This window comes from Orcinus orca, chromosome 3 (assembly GCF_937001465.1).
Source record: "Orcinus orca chromosome 3, mOrcOrc1.1, whole genome shotgun sequence".
NCBI lineage: Eukaryota > Metazoa > Chordata > Mammalia > Artiodactyla > Delphinidae > Orcinus > Orcinus orca.
Genome location: NC_064561.1, coordinates 6,387,722 through 6,405,902, shown reverse-complemented (window position 1 = coordinate 6,405,902; position 18,181 = coordinate 6,387,722). Strand labels below are relative to the sequence as shown.

General features: G+C 49.3%; 1 protein-coding gene across 1 annotated transcript; it reads left to right on the top strand.

Moving 5' to 3' along the window:
• The first annotated feature begins 3,291 nt into the window (after positions 1–3,291).
• On the top strand, positions 3,292–4,719 carry ACTL9 (actin like 9). Its single transcript, XM_004277330.1, has one exon. The coding sequence runs from the start codon at positions 3,399–3,401 to the stop codon at positions 4,647–4,649; it is 1,251 nt and encodes a 416-aa protein (XP_004277378.1). The 5' UTR covers positions 3,292–3,398; the 3' UTR covers positions 4,650–4,719.
• Positions 4,720–18,181: the final 13,462 nt, after the last annotated feature.

Genomic DNA, 18,181 nt, shown 5'->3' with positions numbered 1-18,181 from the left:
TGCCCAGGCTCCCCATTGACTAAACCCAACCAGAAGCCATAAAGCAAGAAAGCCCATTGGTACAGTTCATACTGACTAACCTTCTAAGGTGCAGCAAGGTAGAGTAAGTGGGTTCTCTGCGGGGGAAGAAAACCAGAACTGCTCACCCCTTTTGCTTCTTAGAATCTACTCTTAACAGTCACCTGGGTGGAAACTTCATGTCCCTACCCAGGAATTCCATCAACTACTCTAGCATCCTGGGTGCTGTCAAAGAGCTGATATACTCACATCTGTGGTCTAAACTAGTCTCCTCCACAAGTGTTCTTCAAGATGGATATGGGGTTCTTGGGAGGAAAGTGCAAAAAATAACCTAAACATCCTGGTTCCCAGAAGGCGAACACTCCCACTGGGAGGCAAAGTAAGAGCCCCATTGAACTTTATGGCTGCTATGAGGCCAGCACACAAGGAAAGACGTCACCATGGCTTTTGGCATGGGTAATTAGTCCTGTCACCCAGAAGATGTGGGTTTTCTATTACACAGTGAGGGCAAAGAAGAAAACATTCGGGATTCAGGTAATCCAATGAGATGTCTCTTGATATTCTTTTCCCAATTTTGTTGATGAACAAGTGTAGCAGCTCTATCCTGAGAAAGGTACGTTGACCAGGTGTTCAGACTCCTCGATGATCTGGATCATCCCGCCAGGTAAACCACCTAGACCAGCGGAGATGCTAGTCAAGGGTGAAAGGAACGTAGGGTAGGGTAGGGTAGTAGAGGAAAATGATGTGTCAGTTGCAGCTGACGCTTAGAACAGCTGAGAATAGCTGCTGTGGACAGTTGTCTGTAGTTCGTCCCATTTATCTTTCTCTTGGAAATTTCTCCAGGCAACAAGAGCAACCAGAATCCTATGTGCATTCACTGTAAGAAGCAAGTACATCTGAGTGGCATAATTGGAGGACCATAAGGGAGACCAGTATATTTCCCAGTTTCTTCTTTTAGGACTAAGTCACTTCCCCAGCTGCTGGAAGTGTTGGCTGCTAATGGCTCATGCTGACAGCCTCTCTGGGAATTCCCTGGGGCCAAAGAAAATTGCCACACCTAAGATTATGGCAACTGTCCAGGGGCCAGTCCACTTCCAATGACTGGTTCTTTTGGGGGGTACAAAGGTACAATTACTTTGCCTCAATTTGAGACACCCCTGAAGGGTCAGCCTCAGCTCGGGAACTCCCCATGGGATCAAGGGTAGTCTTCATTTTTAAGTTATCACAGTTCAATCTCTTATTCTGCTCAATCCTGGTTCTCTAGAGATAGTTACCTTAGGCAAGTGACAAACTTTTCATGCCAAAGTTTTTTCATCTGTAAAATGGAAACAATAAGAGTGCCTACTTTTTTAGACATACTAAGGATTCAATCAATACATGTAAAACACTTAAGAGACTTCCTGGTGTATAGGAAACATTGTATATTTATTTCATCTTTTATTATGAATTAATTAAAATTCACTGTGGGATTATACTGAGCAAAATAAGCCACACTCAAAAGAGTAAATATTGTACAGTTATATTTGTATGAATTTCAAGGACAAGCAAAAAATCTGGGATAGGAAAATAATCAGAACAGTGGTTGCATTTAAGCTCAGGTTGTGAGGGAGGGGCAGGGATTGACTGAAGAGACATGAAGGGACTTTATGGGGTGAGGAGAGTGTTCTGTATCTTAGTAGCAGCATAGGTATATGCATTTGTCAAAACACACTAAACTGTACACTTAAGGTCTCTACATTGTACTGCACGTAACATACCTAAATTTAAATCAGATTTGTGCCAAGTGAAAGGAGCCAGAGACAAAAAGACATTTATTGTATAATTCCATTGTATGACATTCTGGAAAAGGCAAAACTTTAGGGAAGGACAAATCAGTGGTTTCTAGGGGCAAGGAGTAAGAGAGGGGGGTGACCACAAAGGGGCAGAGCAAAGGGATTTGAGAGTGATGAAATTGTTCTGTCACAAATGTGTTGATGTTCATGTGTGTATCATGTTCAGTCGTGACTGTGTTGATTGATCCATAACTCTAGCATTTGCCAAAACCTACAGAACTGTGCCAACCACGCACAGAGAGTGAATATTACTGTGGGTTTAAAAAGAAAAAGTAATCTCCCAGATAGGGGAGGGAATGCAAACTATAACAAATGAACCTAACTGTATGACAAATGAATAACATAACCACAACGAACGGGGCAAAAAGGAAACCAGATTTACTTTAGAAGACTGTTTTGACTGGATACTGTAAGGTTGAATACAAAAAGAACTGTCCAGAAATTCTGCACTCTAGTTTTTAAAAAATTGTTTTTCAGATGACACGCATTAGCACTTCTGAAACTACTTTGTGTGTATACTAGTGTTGAACAACTAAGTAAATAGACAGTAGAAAATGAGAACTAATTAATCACTGTCAAAGAAAGATGCTTTAAAAACACATTAAACCGGGCTTCCCTGGTGGCGCAGTGGTTGAGAGTCCACCTGCCGATGCAGGGGACACGGGTTCGTGCCCCGGTCCGGGAAGATCCCACATGCCGCGGAGCGACTAGGCCCGTGAGCCATGGCCACTGAGCCTGTGCGTCCGGAGCCTGTGCTCCACAATGGGAGAGGCCACAACAGTGAGAGGCAAGCGTACCGAAAAAAAAAAAAAAATGGGAGCAGAGGAATTGAATAGACATTTTTCCAAAAAAGATATACAAGTGGCCAACAGGTATGTGAAAATGTGCTCGACATTACTAATTATCAGAGAAATGCAGATCAAAGCCACAAGACATCACCTCATACCTGTTAGAATGACTAGCATCGAAAAGAGATAACAGGGACTTCGCTGGTGGCTCAGTGGTTAAGAATCCACCTGCCAATGCAGGGGACATGGGTTCGAGCCCTGGTCCAGGAAGATCCCACATGCCACGGAGCAACTAAGCTCGTGCGCCACAACTACTGAGCCCACGTGCCGCAAGTACTGAAGCCCATGCGCCTAGAGTCCATGCTCCACAACAAGAGAAGCCACGGCAATGAGAAGCCCGCACACCACAACAAAAGAATAGCCCCCGCTAGCCTCAACTAGAGAAAGCCCGCATGCAGCAACGAAGACCCAACGCAGCCAAAAATTAATTAATTTTTTAAAAAAGAGAGCGGAGAGGGGAACCCAGATTAAATACTCTGGGAGCTTTCTGGAGCAAGGAAGGGCCCACCCTTACATCCCACCACTCCACTCCAGCATTGTGAGCAGCAAAATGACGTCATAGACCAGCGGCCCCGCCCCCTCTCCCTCTCTCCGCCTGTGCTTGCCCCAGGCCTGGCCTCAGCCTTTTCTCTCCACACCCCCCTCACCCCAGAGGAAAGTGGGCTGCCTTGCCAAGCAACCCACGCGACCACTTACAGCCATGGATCCAAATCGGGGCAACCCCCCGGGGCCCCAGACCTCCCCAGAGGCCCCCAAGCCTAGCCCGAACCCCTGCTCAATCCTGGCGAACAATACCATGCCGCAAGAACCCCCCAGCATGGTGGGCGACAGGTTGCCCCCAAAGACCCGGGCGGTGGTCATCGACATGGGCACAGGCACCTGTAAGGTGGGCTTCGCGGGGCAGGCCCGGCCCACCTACACCGTGGCCACCGTCGTCGGCTGCCAGCCCAAGAAGTCGACCACCACCGGGCCGCCGGTGCTGGAGGCGTTCATCGGCGAAGCAGCCCGCACTCGCCCTGAGCTGATGCTGGTGCAGACCGTGCGGAACGGCATCGTGGTGGACTGGGACGCAGCCGAGCTGATCTGGCGCCACATGCTGGAACACGACCTCCTCGTGAACCCCCGGGACCACCCACTGCTGTTCTCCGATCCGCCCTTCAGCCCCACCACCAACCGCGAGAAGCTGGTGGAGGTGGCTTTCGAGTCACTGAGCTCCCCCGCCATGTATGTGGCTTCCCAGTCAGTGCTGTCCGCCTACGCGCACGGGCGGGTCAGCGGGCTGGTGGTGGACACGGGCCACGGGGTCACCTACACGGTGCCCGTCTTCCAGGGCTACAACCTGCCTCACGCCACAGAGCGCCTGGACCTGGCGGGCACCCACCTGACCGCCTTCCTGGCGGAGATGCTGCTCGGCTCCGGCTTGCCGCTGGGGCGGCAGGACCTGGACACGGTGGAGAACATCAAGCGCCGCTACTGCTATGTGGCCTCCGACTTCCTGAAGGCACAGGCCCGGCCCGAGGAGGAATGCCGCCAGACCTTGAAGCTGCCTGACGGGCGGATGGTCACGCTGGGCAAAGAGCTGTTCCGGTGCCCTGAACTGCTCTTCAGCCCCCCCGAGATCCCAGGGCTGTCGCCCGTGGGCGTCCCCACCATGGCGAAACAGAGTCTTCAGAAGGTGCCGCTGGAGTTGCGGACCGATTTGGCCCAGAACGTGCTGCTCTGCGGGGGCTCTTCACTCTTCACCGGGTTTGAGGATCGCTTCCGCGCTGAGCTGCAGCGCGGTCTGCCCCCAGAGGCCCACGTGGTAGTGGCGGCCCAGCCCACCAGGAATATCTCCGTGTGGATCGGCGGCTCCATCCTCGCCTCGCTGAGCGCCTTCAAGTTCTGCTGGGTCTTGCGGGAGCAGTACGAAGAGCAGGGGCCGCACGTCGTGTACCGCAAATGCTGCTGACACGGCCAGGGGTGGGTGTGGGCGGTGCGGGGTTGGGGCGAGTTATGGGCAGTAAAGTTTCTGCTACCCAGACGGCTCCGTCCTGCCTTCCCCCAAGGCCGGGCCCAGTCCACTGCTGGACCCACCCAGATGCGCCTGGCTGTGACCCCACAGACACACCCGCCCTGGTGGGCTACCTCCCAAGACATCCCTGGTTCTGCCCTGCTTTGACTCACCTCCCAGGAGCCATCCCTTGAGACACCCCAGTTCTGACTCCCTGACCCTCCGTCCCCCACGATCAACCCCCCTACACACACACACACACACACACACACACACATACCACCATGTGCGAACCCTGTCAAACCCATCTCCCACAATCCTAGTCTCCCACCACACTCGGGTTGGGCTCCCCTTCCCAAGCCCACTCCAAAGCTATCCCTGGTTCTCAGCACCCCAAATCTACCCACTCTTCGGTTTCCCGGGTCTGATTATCCAAAGTTCTCTGACACCCTGATGTTCTGAACATCCCCCCACAAGTGCTGCATCCCCACACCACCACAAAGATCCAGAATCTGACCCTCAAGGGTCTCCCCTACAACAGCACACTAAAGGATCCCCCAGTGTTCAAAGTCCATCCCCCAAGTTCCACCCTCCTCCAAAGCTCTGACCTCCCCACATGATTCGTTTCCCCAAACTCCTTCCATCCAGATGCTCCCACAACCCATCCCCCATCTTTACCCCCAAAGAACACCAAGTTCTGAGACCCCCAAAGCCCCCAGGATGGCCCCCTCTGCTCTCAGCCCACCCCCCACCCCCGCTCTGTAACTCCCCCAGAAATACTCCCACGTGATTTCTCAGTGCGTCTCCTGACCCCATTCCTCAGCTCCTGGAATATCCTCCCAGGAAGGCTACGGCCCCCAGGACCATCATGTGATGACCCCAGTAATGCACCTGTGTTCTGAATCCCCCAACTCCCTCCCCAAAGACATTTTCCCAGGGTTGCCCTCTGGTGAACCCCAGGACACCCCATCCTGGTGTTCTCAGGCTCCCGGAACTCACCCCCAGGACCAGCCACAAGGTCCCATCCCATTAGTTGAGACACCAACAGCCAGTGACATTTACAAGGACTGCCCAGCGCAATGTGACCCTGAGGCAGATACCCCAGGTGGGGGGTCCCCCTGGACCCTGGCTCCCTCCTGCCAACCCCACACAAGTCTCCAGTGCTAGTTGTCCTGGGCTGTCCATCCCCACCGCCTTCCATTCCACTAGTGTTTCATTCCAAGTTCGCCCCATCTCCCCAGACCTCTCTCGGCATATTCCTTCTATGCCACTCCAGGAGCTTTCTCTGGGACCTGCCCTGAGGATGTCCTATGAAGCCTCTACTACCCCACCTGCAGGGTGGAGGGGCTGGACATTCTCCCCACAGGGTATCCTCAGTCCCCTCTCCCTGCTCTGCCCTTATCCTCAGCCACCGAGGCCCCTGCTGGAGGCAGGACCCTTTGCCTTTATGCCGTCTAGCCCAGCCCAGTTAATGTCAGGATCCCTGGCCAGCAGCCTGGACACATCTTCCCAATGTAGCAACAAAATAAGCCTGAGCTGTCAGAGCTTATCCACGTTCATGCTGGGTCCAAGGGATCATTCATTCATTCAAACAGTCAATGCTTACTAAGCTTCACTCACAGGCTTTGTCTCTCCCTGAGTCCTTCTGTGTGTCTCTTTGGTTTTGGTTTTTATTTGTTCACTTGATGTGTTTTTCTCTCTGACTCACCTGCCAGCACTAGTTCTTATGCAGGAATTTTCCAGCGTGGAAACTCCTATATTCATGGAGCGTGTGAGCCCACCGCACTCCCCCATCTGCCATCAGGCAATGGGAGGGAGTGAAGGCCCTGGTCATCCCCACCCACCCTGTACCACTGTGTCCTGGGCAGTGGCTCCAGCCCCCTCACAGGTCAGTGGGTGGTCCTCAGCTGAGAGGACAGCCTCACAGACAGGCTCAGATCCCCATATCACAGGCATGCAAGGTTGGACCCCCTGCCTTGCCTTCCCTCCTGCAGGCAGCCTCAACCTGTAGAATCAGCAAGATCTCCCAGGAGGTTATGAAGTGGTGAGGGGAACTGCTCATTCTTCCCACCAGGGGGCAGCACCTCCAAGCACAAGGCCTTAAGGGCAGAGCCGAATTTAGAACCACGATGGCTGCAGCACACTTGGCATCCCAGACCCACCCCAAACCATGATGTCAGGGCACTGCCAGCCACACACACACAGAGAAGGGATGTGGGACAGGCTGAGTCTCAGAAGTCACAGGAAGTGAGGAGGATGCAGAAACCCCTGCCACCCTTGGGCTGCTGGGAAACCCAAAGGACACTCACTTAGACCAGACTAAGTTTCCCCCAGCTCCAAACCTTCCCTGGGATAGAGATTTCCACTGCAACCCTCTGGAAATGTGCCCCCCCATTTGCACACTCCCAGGGATGGGGAGCTCACTACTTCAAGTCTGTGTTAGAAATCTCAACTCATGGACTTCCCTGGGGACGCAGTGGTTAAGAATCTGCCTGCCAATGCAGGGGACACGGGTTTGAGCCCTGGTCCAGGGAGATCCCACATGCCATGGAGCAACTGAGCCCGTGCGCCACACTACTGAGCCCGCGCACCTAGAGCCCATGTTCCGCAACAAAAGAAGCCACTGCAATAAGAAGCCCGTGCACCGCAATGAAGAGTAGCCCCCGCTCACTGCAACTAGAGAAAGCCTGCGCACAACAACGAAGACCCAACACAACCCAAAATAAATAAATTAATTAATTAAAAAAAAAATCTCAAGTCATCCCAGGAGTCTTAGGTAAACCTCTGCAGTCTGCTTGCCACCCCCCATCCAGAGCACTGAAAGCACCAGAGACCCTGAGCCCCCCACTCAGGCCCACATGCACCCCTGGACTCTACTCTCTCCCAAACCCAACATCCTCAAGTTTTTCCATTTCTTGCTTTAAGTCACTCACGCACCCATTCCACAAACATTCATTGGCCACCCACTACATGCCCGGCACCGTGCTCAAATCTAAGGAAACAACAGTGATCAAGAAATGGGGTCTCAGGAAACCACAGTGAACAAGAAATGGGGTCTCAGCCTCCCAGACCCTCCTCGGAAGGTCTGACCAGGTCACTTCTTCCATCAACTTCCAACTGCCTGATATCTGTTCCACACACTGACCCACAAGTCCTTTCCTTCTTATGGCCTCAAAAGCACACACTTCCTTCCCATCCCAGCCCAGGCCTCTTCATTGCTCACCTGGAGGATTGTGGGAGCCTCCTCCCTGGTGCCCTGGTCACCTCTCTCACCCTCTGGAAGGCCCTTGCAGAGGATTTCTGCAAAGCATAACTTAGAACCCTCTGGTGGAAAACAAAACCCAAGTTCTTATGATAGCTCTGAATCCTCTGCCAACCTCTCCAGACTTCTCCTTGACTTTCCCTCCCACCACCTTCACCCCCAACACACCAGTTGCCTTTCTGTTCCTCGAACATACTGTTACGGGCTGCATGTGTCCCCCCCAGAATTCCTATGCTGGAGATTGGACCCTAATCCAATATGACAAGTGTCCTTATAAAAAGGGGAAATTATGACAACACACACAGAGGGAAGGCCATGTGAGGACACAACAAGAAGACAGCCATCTACAAGCCGAGGAGAGAGGCCTCAGAAGAAACCAGCCCTGCCAACACCTTGATCTTGCATTTCTAGCCTCCATAACTGTGAGAAAATAAATGTCTGTTGTATACGCCATCTAGTCTGTAATCTATTTTGTTATGGCAACCCCAGTAGACTAAGAGAGATTTTACCAAGTGTGGTTCGGAAGGTAGTTATAATGCCAGCTACAACCATGTGGCCAATTACAGAAATGAGGACTATAACTGTCATGAGTATTTCTCTCTTGTTTTTTATGAATATGTGTGTATATTACATATATACACACATATGTATGTATATGTATATATATATATATAAACCAAATATCTTTGTTTTCTTCCCTCTTTTATCTCCATATCATATAACATAAGATGTATTGACTTTATAGCATAGTATTTAAATATTGTTCACTTTACATCCTAGTATTTAAATTAGGGTATCAAAGAGAAGGGTAAACGTAACTCAATTACTTTATCTCCTCACCCTGAACAATGTTAAGACAAATGACTATTCAAAAAATAAATTAAATAAATTATAAGTAATTTTAAAATGACAAATGGAGTAAACTACAGTTCATAACACAAAGGGACAGTGTCCATAATATATAAAGAGCTCTTGGAAACAATCAATAAGAAAAATATTACAACAGTCCATGGAAAAGTTAAAAAAGGATATTAACTTTGAGCTCACAGAGAAAGAAACACAAATGATTCTTAGTCACAAGAGAAGATTCTCAATCTCATAAGGGAAATGAACTTTAAGACTACACTGCAAGACCATGTTTAATCCATCAGATTGGCAGAGATCAAAAGGTTTGATAACTCCCCAGGTTGGTGAGGCTCTGGGGAAACTGGTACTCTCTTATTCTGATGATGCAGAAGGAAACTGGTACAAACCCTTACGCAGAACAAATGGTAATATCTACCTAAATGACAAATGCACACACCTTCCAAGCCAGCTATCACACTTCCAGGAATTTCTCCTTCAGATACACTCACTCGTATGTGAAATGACATCAGTGCAGTTATCCACTGTACGGTGCAGCACTTTATTGTGGCAAAACATAGGAAAAAACATTATGTGTTGCCAACGTTATGTGACCATCCATGGGAACTGGTTACATAAATGCCATTCAAACATAGAGTAATACCACACAGCTCTTAAAAAGGAACCAGCAAGCTCTGTTCACTGACATGGACTGCAAGCCAACATATATTTTAAGTGAAAAAAAAGAAGGCCCAGAATGGTATGTTACCATTTATGTAAAAAAAAAAAAAAAAAGGATTAAAGGGATATGTAGATATTTGCTTGGAAATGCCTAGAATATCTCTAGATGATCTCACAAGAAATCTGACTGGTGGCTGCTGCTAGACCAGATTTTTTCCAGTTTTATTTCATTATTACGCTTCAAGGAACAATCATTTTTAGACTTTTTTTTTCTTAATTGTCCCATACAAAAGTTTAACACAACAGAGGTACTACGTATCTATACTATATCTATACATATATAGTCTGTGTATACCTGTGCTTTATACATAAACAGGTTTTTTTGCACACACCCCTAAACCAATTTTCACTCCTTTGGGGACAATATCATCTCCACTGAGGATTGATGCTCTTGGGGAGGTGACCAGGGAGCCTTTGCAAAGTGGGGAGGAGACTGCTCACTGCCTGCCCTTGTGAGGTACAGTAAGTCCCTTACATACAGACACGTTCCGTTCCAAGAGCACGTTCGTAAGTCAAATTCTTTTGTAAGTCCAACAAAGTTAGCCTAAGTACCCAACTAACACAATCGGCTGTATAGTACCATACTGTAAAAGGTTTATAATACTTTTCACACAAATAATACATAAAAAACAAACACACACACAAAATAAAGGAAACATTTTTAATCTTACAGTATAGCACCTTGAAAAGTACAATAGTACCAGCTCCATCACCACTACATTTACGCTTGCTTCCGGACATCCTGGGCTTGAAATAAAGATACAGTACTGTACAGTAAAGTACACAAAGCACTTGTAGAGAATGAACACACGTGAATGAACACACATGACAATGTACGTCAGACACGTGAACTAACTTACGTGATTGGACATGAGAACGCACGTTCGCATCTTTGAAAGTTCCTTCGTACGTAGGGGACTTACTATATTAAAATTTTGAAACATGTAAATATGTTTTTGGGGGGTGAAGTAGAAAAGAACAGCTTTATTGCTTTGCCAGGTGAAGGGGGCCACAGGGGGCTAATGTTCTCAAAACTGTGTGTCCCTATGAATATATATTTTTTAATATGGAAATTTATTTTAGGTTCCTCTGGTGTCCACCCAGGTAGCTCTGTTTTCTCTCTCTCTCCCTAGCTGTGATCCTCTGATTTGTTTGATTCCTTGTCAATGGATGATGTCAATGGATGGTGTCTCCCGCCTCAGCCTTGAGTTTGGGGAGGACAGAGGCCCCATGTGTATATGTACCCAGCGCACAGTCATGCCCAATAAACGTTTGTTGAATGATTAAATGAATAAGCTGTGACTTTGGCTGAGCTAAGAGGAATCCTCTACATAGGGACCCCTCTTCCTCTCTTCCTCCTGACACTGGAGTCATAGAGACCAGGGTTCTAGCATCATCTCTTCACATGCTGTACGACCTTGGACAAGTAACCAGACCTCTCTGAGTCTCACTCAACGCACCTGTAAAGTGAGGGTGACATCAGTGCTCACTGCAGGGAGGCTTTATAAGGATTAAGTCAGATCACACAGGTGCTCTGGGAAGTATGGAAGGATACATGTCAAACTGCCATTGTCTTTGGGGCTGTGAGGAGGAACGGGAGTTTTTGTATTTACTCTGTATATCAATGCATTGTTTGAGTGTTTTACAATGCAAATGCCTCCATAGAAATAATTCCTTCAAACCATTTTGAGTAATGCATAAAATGGACTTAACACACTCAGTACACAGCAAGTGGTTAATACATGGTGATGAGGCAGCTGTTTCCACTAGAGTGTGCCAAAGACAGATTCCATGTCGTCCAGCCGGCCCACTGGCCACCAAGAGTCTGGAGACAGACCCTCCTCCAAGAGTTTGACCAGAGAGAGAATCCACCAAGTGACCTTAGTCCAGACTGCCTATCCTTTGGGGGACCCAGCAGAGGAAGTCTTTGGAGGAGGTGGGGTCATCCCACCAGGTAAATCACAGACCAATTGGAGATTAAGGTGGAGTGAATATTGCACGGCCGAAAAGTACAGCATCAGAGCTTGGCTTCCTTTTAAAATTTGACCGCTTGTTTATCATGGAATTTTTTGCATTAATTTTTATTTTTTTTACATATTGCATTGATGCCAGGAGTTGGGGGGAGGGGGCAGCGCAGAGTGATGCCTATGGGTATAGGGTTTCTTTCTGGGGTGATGAAACTGTTCTGTAGTAGACAGGGGTGATGGTTACACAACCCTGTGAATGTACTAACTACCTTGGAATTGTACACTTTCAAAGGGTGAATTGTATGGTATGAGAGATAATCTCGATTAAAAGCATTGCACTGAAATATTCTTTATTTTATAAGCCCTAGAGATCTAATGCACAGTATAGTGAATATAGATAACAATATTGTATTATCATCATCAGATTTGCTAAGACTGGAACTTAATTATTCCGACCATTAAAGACAAATGATAATAATGGACCGCAACAGAGGTGTAACTATCACTACAGTGGCAATCATGTTACAATACATAAATGTCTCAAATTAGCATGTTGTACACCTTAAATTTACACAATGTTATATGCGAAATATATTTCAAAGTTTTTTCACTTTGATTACTGAGATGTTGGGAGCCCCCTTAAATTTGCTCATGAGAATGCCTCACTTGCCTCACCCTAATCCCAGCTGCGTGGACACTAGGAGGTGGTGAGGATCTCAGATGGTTTTCGTGAGGCTGGCCCAGGAAGAGACACACGAAGATCAGACTCCTCTAGACCTTGGCCGCAGGGCCTGCTTCCTTCCAGGAAATCACCGACACCACCACCTACCACCCCCAGTTGGGTACCTGCAGCTGCTGGTTGCATCCCCCCAGCCAGGTCACTGCCCCAGGAGCAATGAAGGACTCAGCCAACACCCCACCCCATCCCAGCACAGTGAAGTTAAACCCAACAGGGAAGTTTAACTCCCGACAGACAGGGAATTCTGGTTTTAGCAGGATTGTTCACAGAATCACACACACAATCACACACACACACACACACACACACACACAAACACCCTTACCCCAGCTATCACCTGGGGCCTCTTGAAACTTTGTATGGACAGATGAGGCTGTCAGATGTGCGGATGAAAGGTGGAGGAGGGGGTACTGGACCAGGGGACAGGGTTCCAGATCAGGGGCTAATAGATTTTCCAGGAACCCCACTCACAGTTGATCAAGTCACCAAGCAATGGGTGGAAAAGCCCAGCCCACCTGGTTGGCAATCACCCCTCAGGGGGCAAGTCAGCTCCAGGGTCTCACTATCTTCCACCCACTTCTCACCAGTCCACGCCTCCCCCAACCCGGGTTGCCACCCCCTTCCTCCTGATGGGCACCCAGCATCCCTTTCTTCTCCTCCATTCTGACTGCCACCCCCCTTAGAAACCCATGAATCTCTTTTGCAAGAAGCAAATCTGATCACACTCCTCTCCTGCTCAATATCCCTCCATGGCTCCCCATGGCCCTGGGGCTAAATAATTTTCCCAGAACCCCAATGAAGCCTGGACCAAAGCCCTGCTAACCCCCCATGGCTCCCCATTGCCTTCTGCATTCCATTCCCAAATGCTTCTTTCATTCCCTGGAACTCAGCACTTTCCCTCCCGCCTCAGAGACTTTGCACAAGCTGCTGCCTCCACCTGGAACACTTTCTCTTCTCCCGTCTTTCCCTAGTTAATGCCTGTATCCCTGCTTCAAATCTCAGCTCTGGGAAGCCCTTTATGACTGCCCAGGTGGCTCAGGTCCACCAGCACCAGGCATCAGTCCAACCTAACATTTATCAGGATTGTGCATTTTGTCTGTGCATGTGACTCAGCCCAGGTCAGCCTCCCCCAGTGAACTGTGACTTCCAGGAGGTCTGGAAACTGGCACATAGTAGGTCCTCAACCAACACTTACTTGACAGTTTGATTGCTTTCTGCCCAGTAGAAGGAACAGATAATAAACACGAAAAGAAATAAGAATTTTAGATGGTAAAAATACACAATACTATATATTAAATAGATAACTAATAAGGACCTACTGTATAGCACAGGGAACTCTACCCAATATTCTGTAATCACCTATACGGGAAAAGAATCTGAAAAGTGGTGGATATATGTATATGTATAACTGATTCGCTTTTCTGTACACCTGAAACTAACACAACATTGTAAATCAACTATACTCCAATAAAAACAATATGCCCTGAAGAAAATTAAACAGGGTGATGTGATGGGTGATCAGACAGGAAGGACCCAAGAAGATGAGGGAAGAGCATTCCAGGCCGAGGGAACTCCAAGGGTAAAGGCCTGGAGGCAGGGCCCACTTGGTGTGCTTGGAGAACACAGTGGAGTGAGTGGGGAGAAAGAGGGAGGGGGTGAGGGCAGGTTGTGATATATTCCAATATGATATATTCCAAAAGTTTCACTGTTTGTGGCAAGAAGAGCCCAGGAAGATGGCTCAGCATCGGGAGAGGACAGATAAGCTTGGGGCAGGGCGGGGTACAAGGTGAGGGTCCCCACGAAGATCATTCATCAGGAAGGCTTAGAACCACAGAGCATCAGAACCTGACAAGGGAACCTGAGGCCATCTAGCGTGTCCCTGGCAGAGCCCGGATTCGAACCCAGGTTCCCTGTTTCCCGAATCCAGCTGGTCTCACTGCTCTCCCCTATTTCCTGAGGATCTGAAATTTGAATGATTCCTGGGTTTGACTAGGGGGACAGGAGGGAGGGCATGCTGGGTAGGGGAACAGCAAAGGTAGCAGTGTGGAAGCCACGGGAAAGCAAGGTGCAGGAAGTGGAGAATAATAACCACTAGCAAGTATCAGCCCTTCCTACCAACCAGACGCTGCTGCGCTAACCGCCCAGGGCGCGTTACCTCCTCCTCTTCTCCCTCTGAGGTTAGAACTATTATTATCTCCACTCCACAGAAGGGGAAACTGAGGCCCAGGGAGGTGATGCAAAGGCCCCAGAAGCAGTGCAGAGCCCTCCTTCGCTTCGAGCCGCACACCCAGGCCCCAAGACAGGAAGACAGTGGCCAGGACAGCCCTGTTAGAGGGCGGGGGAGGGGCCGGGCCAAACCGCGGACAGGATTTCTCAGAATTTACAGTATGATGGGGGGAGGGGAGGTTGGGGACGCCCCCAGAACCTGCAGAGCCACAGGCGGAGAGGCGGTGGGAGAGAGTGGGTGGCGAGGGGGCCCAACTCGCGCCTTATGGGAGAGGGCTCCGCTCTCCTCCGTCCCCCCACCTCTTTGAGCCTCAGCCCCCGCAAGAGGGCTTAGGGGGCCACGTATGCGGAGACTCGAGGGGCTCCCTGCACACCAGGCTCTAGCATATGTGTGCAAGTGTGTGCTTCATGTCCCTACACAGACCCTAGCACACACACGTGCATGCATTTGTCACATCACACGTGCACACCCAGGCCAGTGTGTGTGTGTGTGTGTGTGTGCACGTGTGCGCGCGTGCACACAAGTCAACTCAGGCAGACCCAGGCGTTTCACCCCCAGTCACCCAGGCATACCACAAAGTGGGGGGCTGGTGGAGTTCCCCTGAAGCAGGAGATAGATGGGCCCCAGACTGAGCAGCTGGAGTTTGTCCCCTGTGGACAGATACTCCAAACTAGCAGGAGCCAGAGAGGAGGCTGGGTCCTGCCCAGATAACAGAGACCACATATGTCTCAGTCTTGAGGTCAAGGAGACCTTCCTGACTGTACATGTGCAGAAAGGCTCCTTGGAGGTCAAAAAGGGACTGATGTCAACGTACCCATAGGCCTGTTCTCTAGAATCCATCTTGGCTAAGAGATGCGCTCTCACACATGGGAGGACCCTGAGATAAACCAAATTTGGACTCAGAACCAGGCAAAGCAAGAGGACGGGCCAGAGGAGACCCGGAAGAAATGCCCCATGTGAGTGACTCAAACTACCGTGAGGGCGCAGCTCTTTCTCTGAGTCCGCCCACGTGTCTATCCACACACACCCTTTTTCCTCCTAATAAACACTTGACTTGTTTCACCACTTTCTGTCCCTTTGTGGAAATTTACTTCTACAGTGCTGAGAGAGGCCAGGGCCTTGTCACTGGCCACTGGTCCCTGGTGGTCTAGTGGTTAGGATTCAGCCCTCTCACTGCCTCGGCCTGACATCAATCTCTGGCCGGGGGACCGAAATCCTGCTTCAAGCTGCTGCAGGCCAAAGCCACCCTAGATCAGCCCCTCCCCCATCTCCCCAAGGGCGGTGTGCCCAGGCTGGGACCCAACAGGGGACCGTGTCCTTCCACATCCCCTCTGCACTCTGTGCCCAGTTCCCTGGTCAATCTCTTCTTTTCCATCTCTCAGGGGCCCATCTGTCCTCTGTGCATGGCAGACTCAATGGCATTTTTTTTTAATTGAGGTGAAAATTAACATTTTGTGTGTGTGTCAGGATTATTCCATTTTATTCTTTTTTTCCCAACATCTTTATTGGAGTATAATTGCTTTACAATGGTGTGTTAGTTTCTGCTGTACAACAAAGTGAATCAGCTATACGTATACATATATCCCCATATCTCCTCCCTCTTGCATCTCCCTCCCACCCTCGCTATCCCACCGCTCTAGGTGGTGAAAATTAACATTTTAAAGTGAACAGTTCAGGAGTATTTAGTGCATTCACAAGGTTATGCAACCACCACCTCTCTCTAGTTCCAAAACATTTTCATCTCCCCAAAAGGAATCCCTGTGCCCATTAAGTAGTCACTGCTGACTCCCCCCAGCCCCTGGCAACCAGCCACCAACCTGCCTTCTGTCTCTGTGGGTTTGTCTATTTTGAATATTTTGTATAAATGGAATCATACAACACGTGGCCTTTGGTGACCGGCTTCTCTCACTCATGTTTTCCAGATCTCGGTTCAAATGTCACCTCCTCCGAGGGACCTTCCCTGACCTCCCCCCGCCCCCAAATGCCTCAGCCCACAGCCCTCAGCAGCATCTGACATAATCTTGACCATCTATTTGTTCACTCAAAGGCTGTCCCTCTCCTCAAAGACACAGGCTCCAAAGGGCAAGGATTGGTTTCATCCTCTCTGAAAAGTTGTCAGTGACTGAATGAATGACCCACGTGACACTGTCCTTCCTTGTCTCTCTCTGCCCCATAACGTGGCCTCAATTTCCTTGTCAATCGTCAGATTCAATTCGACAGTATTTATCACGCACCTGCTCTTTGACAGATCCTCTCCCAGATACTCGGGCTCCTTCAGGGAACACAACAGACGGGCCCCCTATTCCCATGGCACCTTCATCCTCGAGGTGGAGACAGACAAAACTGGTGACACAGGATTCAACTGCAGTTGAAGTTGTTACTAGGAGGATCAACTGTTCTTATCCAGTTCGTTTATTCATTCAACAAATATTTATGGAATACCTACTGTGTGTAGGATAGACGTAAAGAAGCAGAGGCATTTTAGAGTGGGTGTTCAGGGAAAGCCTTCCCTAAGAAAGTAGTGCTTGAACCAAGACCTAAAAATGGAAAAGGAGAGCTTTTTGGTTTTGGGGGGGATTTTTTTGTTGTTGTTATTGCTGTTGTTTTTTGGCCATGCTGCATGGCATGTGGGATCTTAGTTCCCCGACCAGGGATTGAACCCATGCCCACTGCAGTGGAAGCACGGAGTCTTAACCACTGGACTGCCAGGGAAGTCCCCAGGAGAGGCATTTAAAGACTGAGGGAAAAGCATTATAGGCAGAGGGAACAGCAAGGACAGAAACCTGAGGCAGAAAAGGATTTCAAGGAAGAGAAATTTGGCCATGACACCAGTGCAGCGATGAGGGGGTGAAATGGCCCATTTGGTGCTGGTTGTTTGATGTTAGGCAACGTGTATAACTGCTCCAAACCTCAGTTTCCCTGTCTGTTAATGAGGATAATAATAACGAAGCCTTTGCAGAAGGTGAAACAAAATCCAAGGCAGAGGGACTGGCTCAAACCAGGCAGCTGGGAAATGAGCCCACTTGTCCTGGGTGACAGACCCTCAGGGGTCACAGTAATTGTAGAGCAGATGTAAACCTCTACCTCATTTTCACCCCCTGGTCTTGCATAGCCGTCCTCCCACTGTTGCCAGGTGGAGCCAATTATCTCCAGCTTATCTCCAACTCTTCCGGTTTACCTGAGCCCACTCAACCTCACCTTCTCCTGCTCACTAACTTGCTGACCTCCCCCCAACCTTGGCATGCCCTGCAACCTTCTAGCCGAATACACACATACCTGACAGCCCTCCCTCCCACACTTGTCCAAAATGGGTTTTTTTTTGGAAAGCAGTTTTATAAAGAAGAAAAGAAAAACATGTGCATTTACCTTCCATGAATCTGCCTCATGGAGCAGCTTTACCTGCTTCACCCCTCATATCACAGAAAGGGTTAAAAACAGGGATAGGATAAGCACCCTGGCTCTAAGGGCAGGGGACGTGTGGCCACCTGTGGGAAGATTAGTCACAGCAACACTGTGGTTAGTCACCCCCTTTCTCAAGACAATGAGCCAGTTCTCTTGTACTTGTGTGGTGGCTTTATTTATTTTCACTCAGCCTCACACACCACAGGATGGAGTGGGGTGGGGAGGAAGGACAGTTACAGCAGAATTATGCTCAGAAACTCCCTGGCACCCCCGTCTCACTCAGAGAGGAAGCCAGAGTCCTCACCTCGA

Coding starts and splice junctions, on each gene's coding strand:
- ACTL9 (XM_004277330.1), top strand. CDS start 3,399: ATGGATCCAAATCGGGGCAACCCCCCGGGGCCCCAGACCTCCCCAGAG.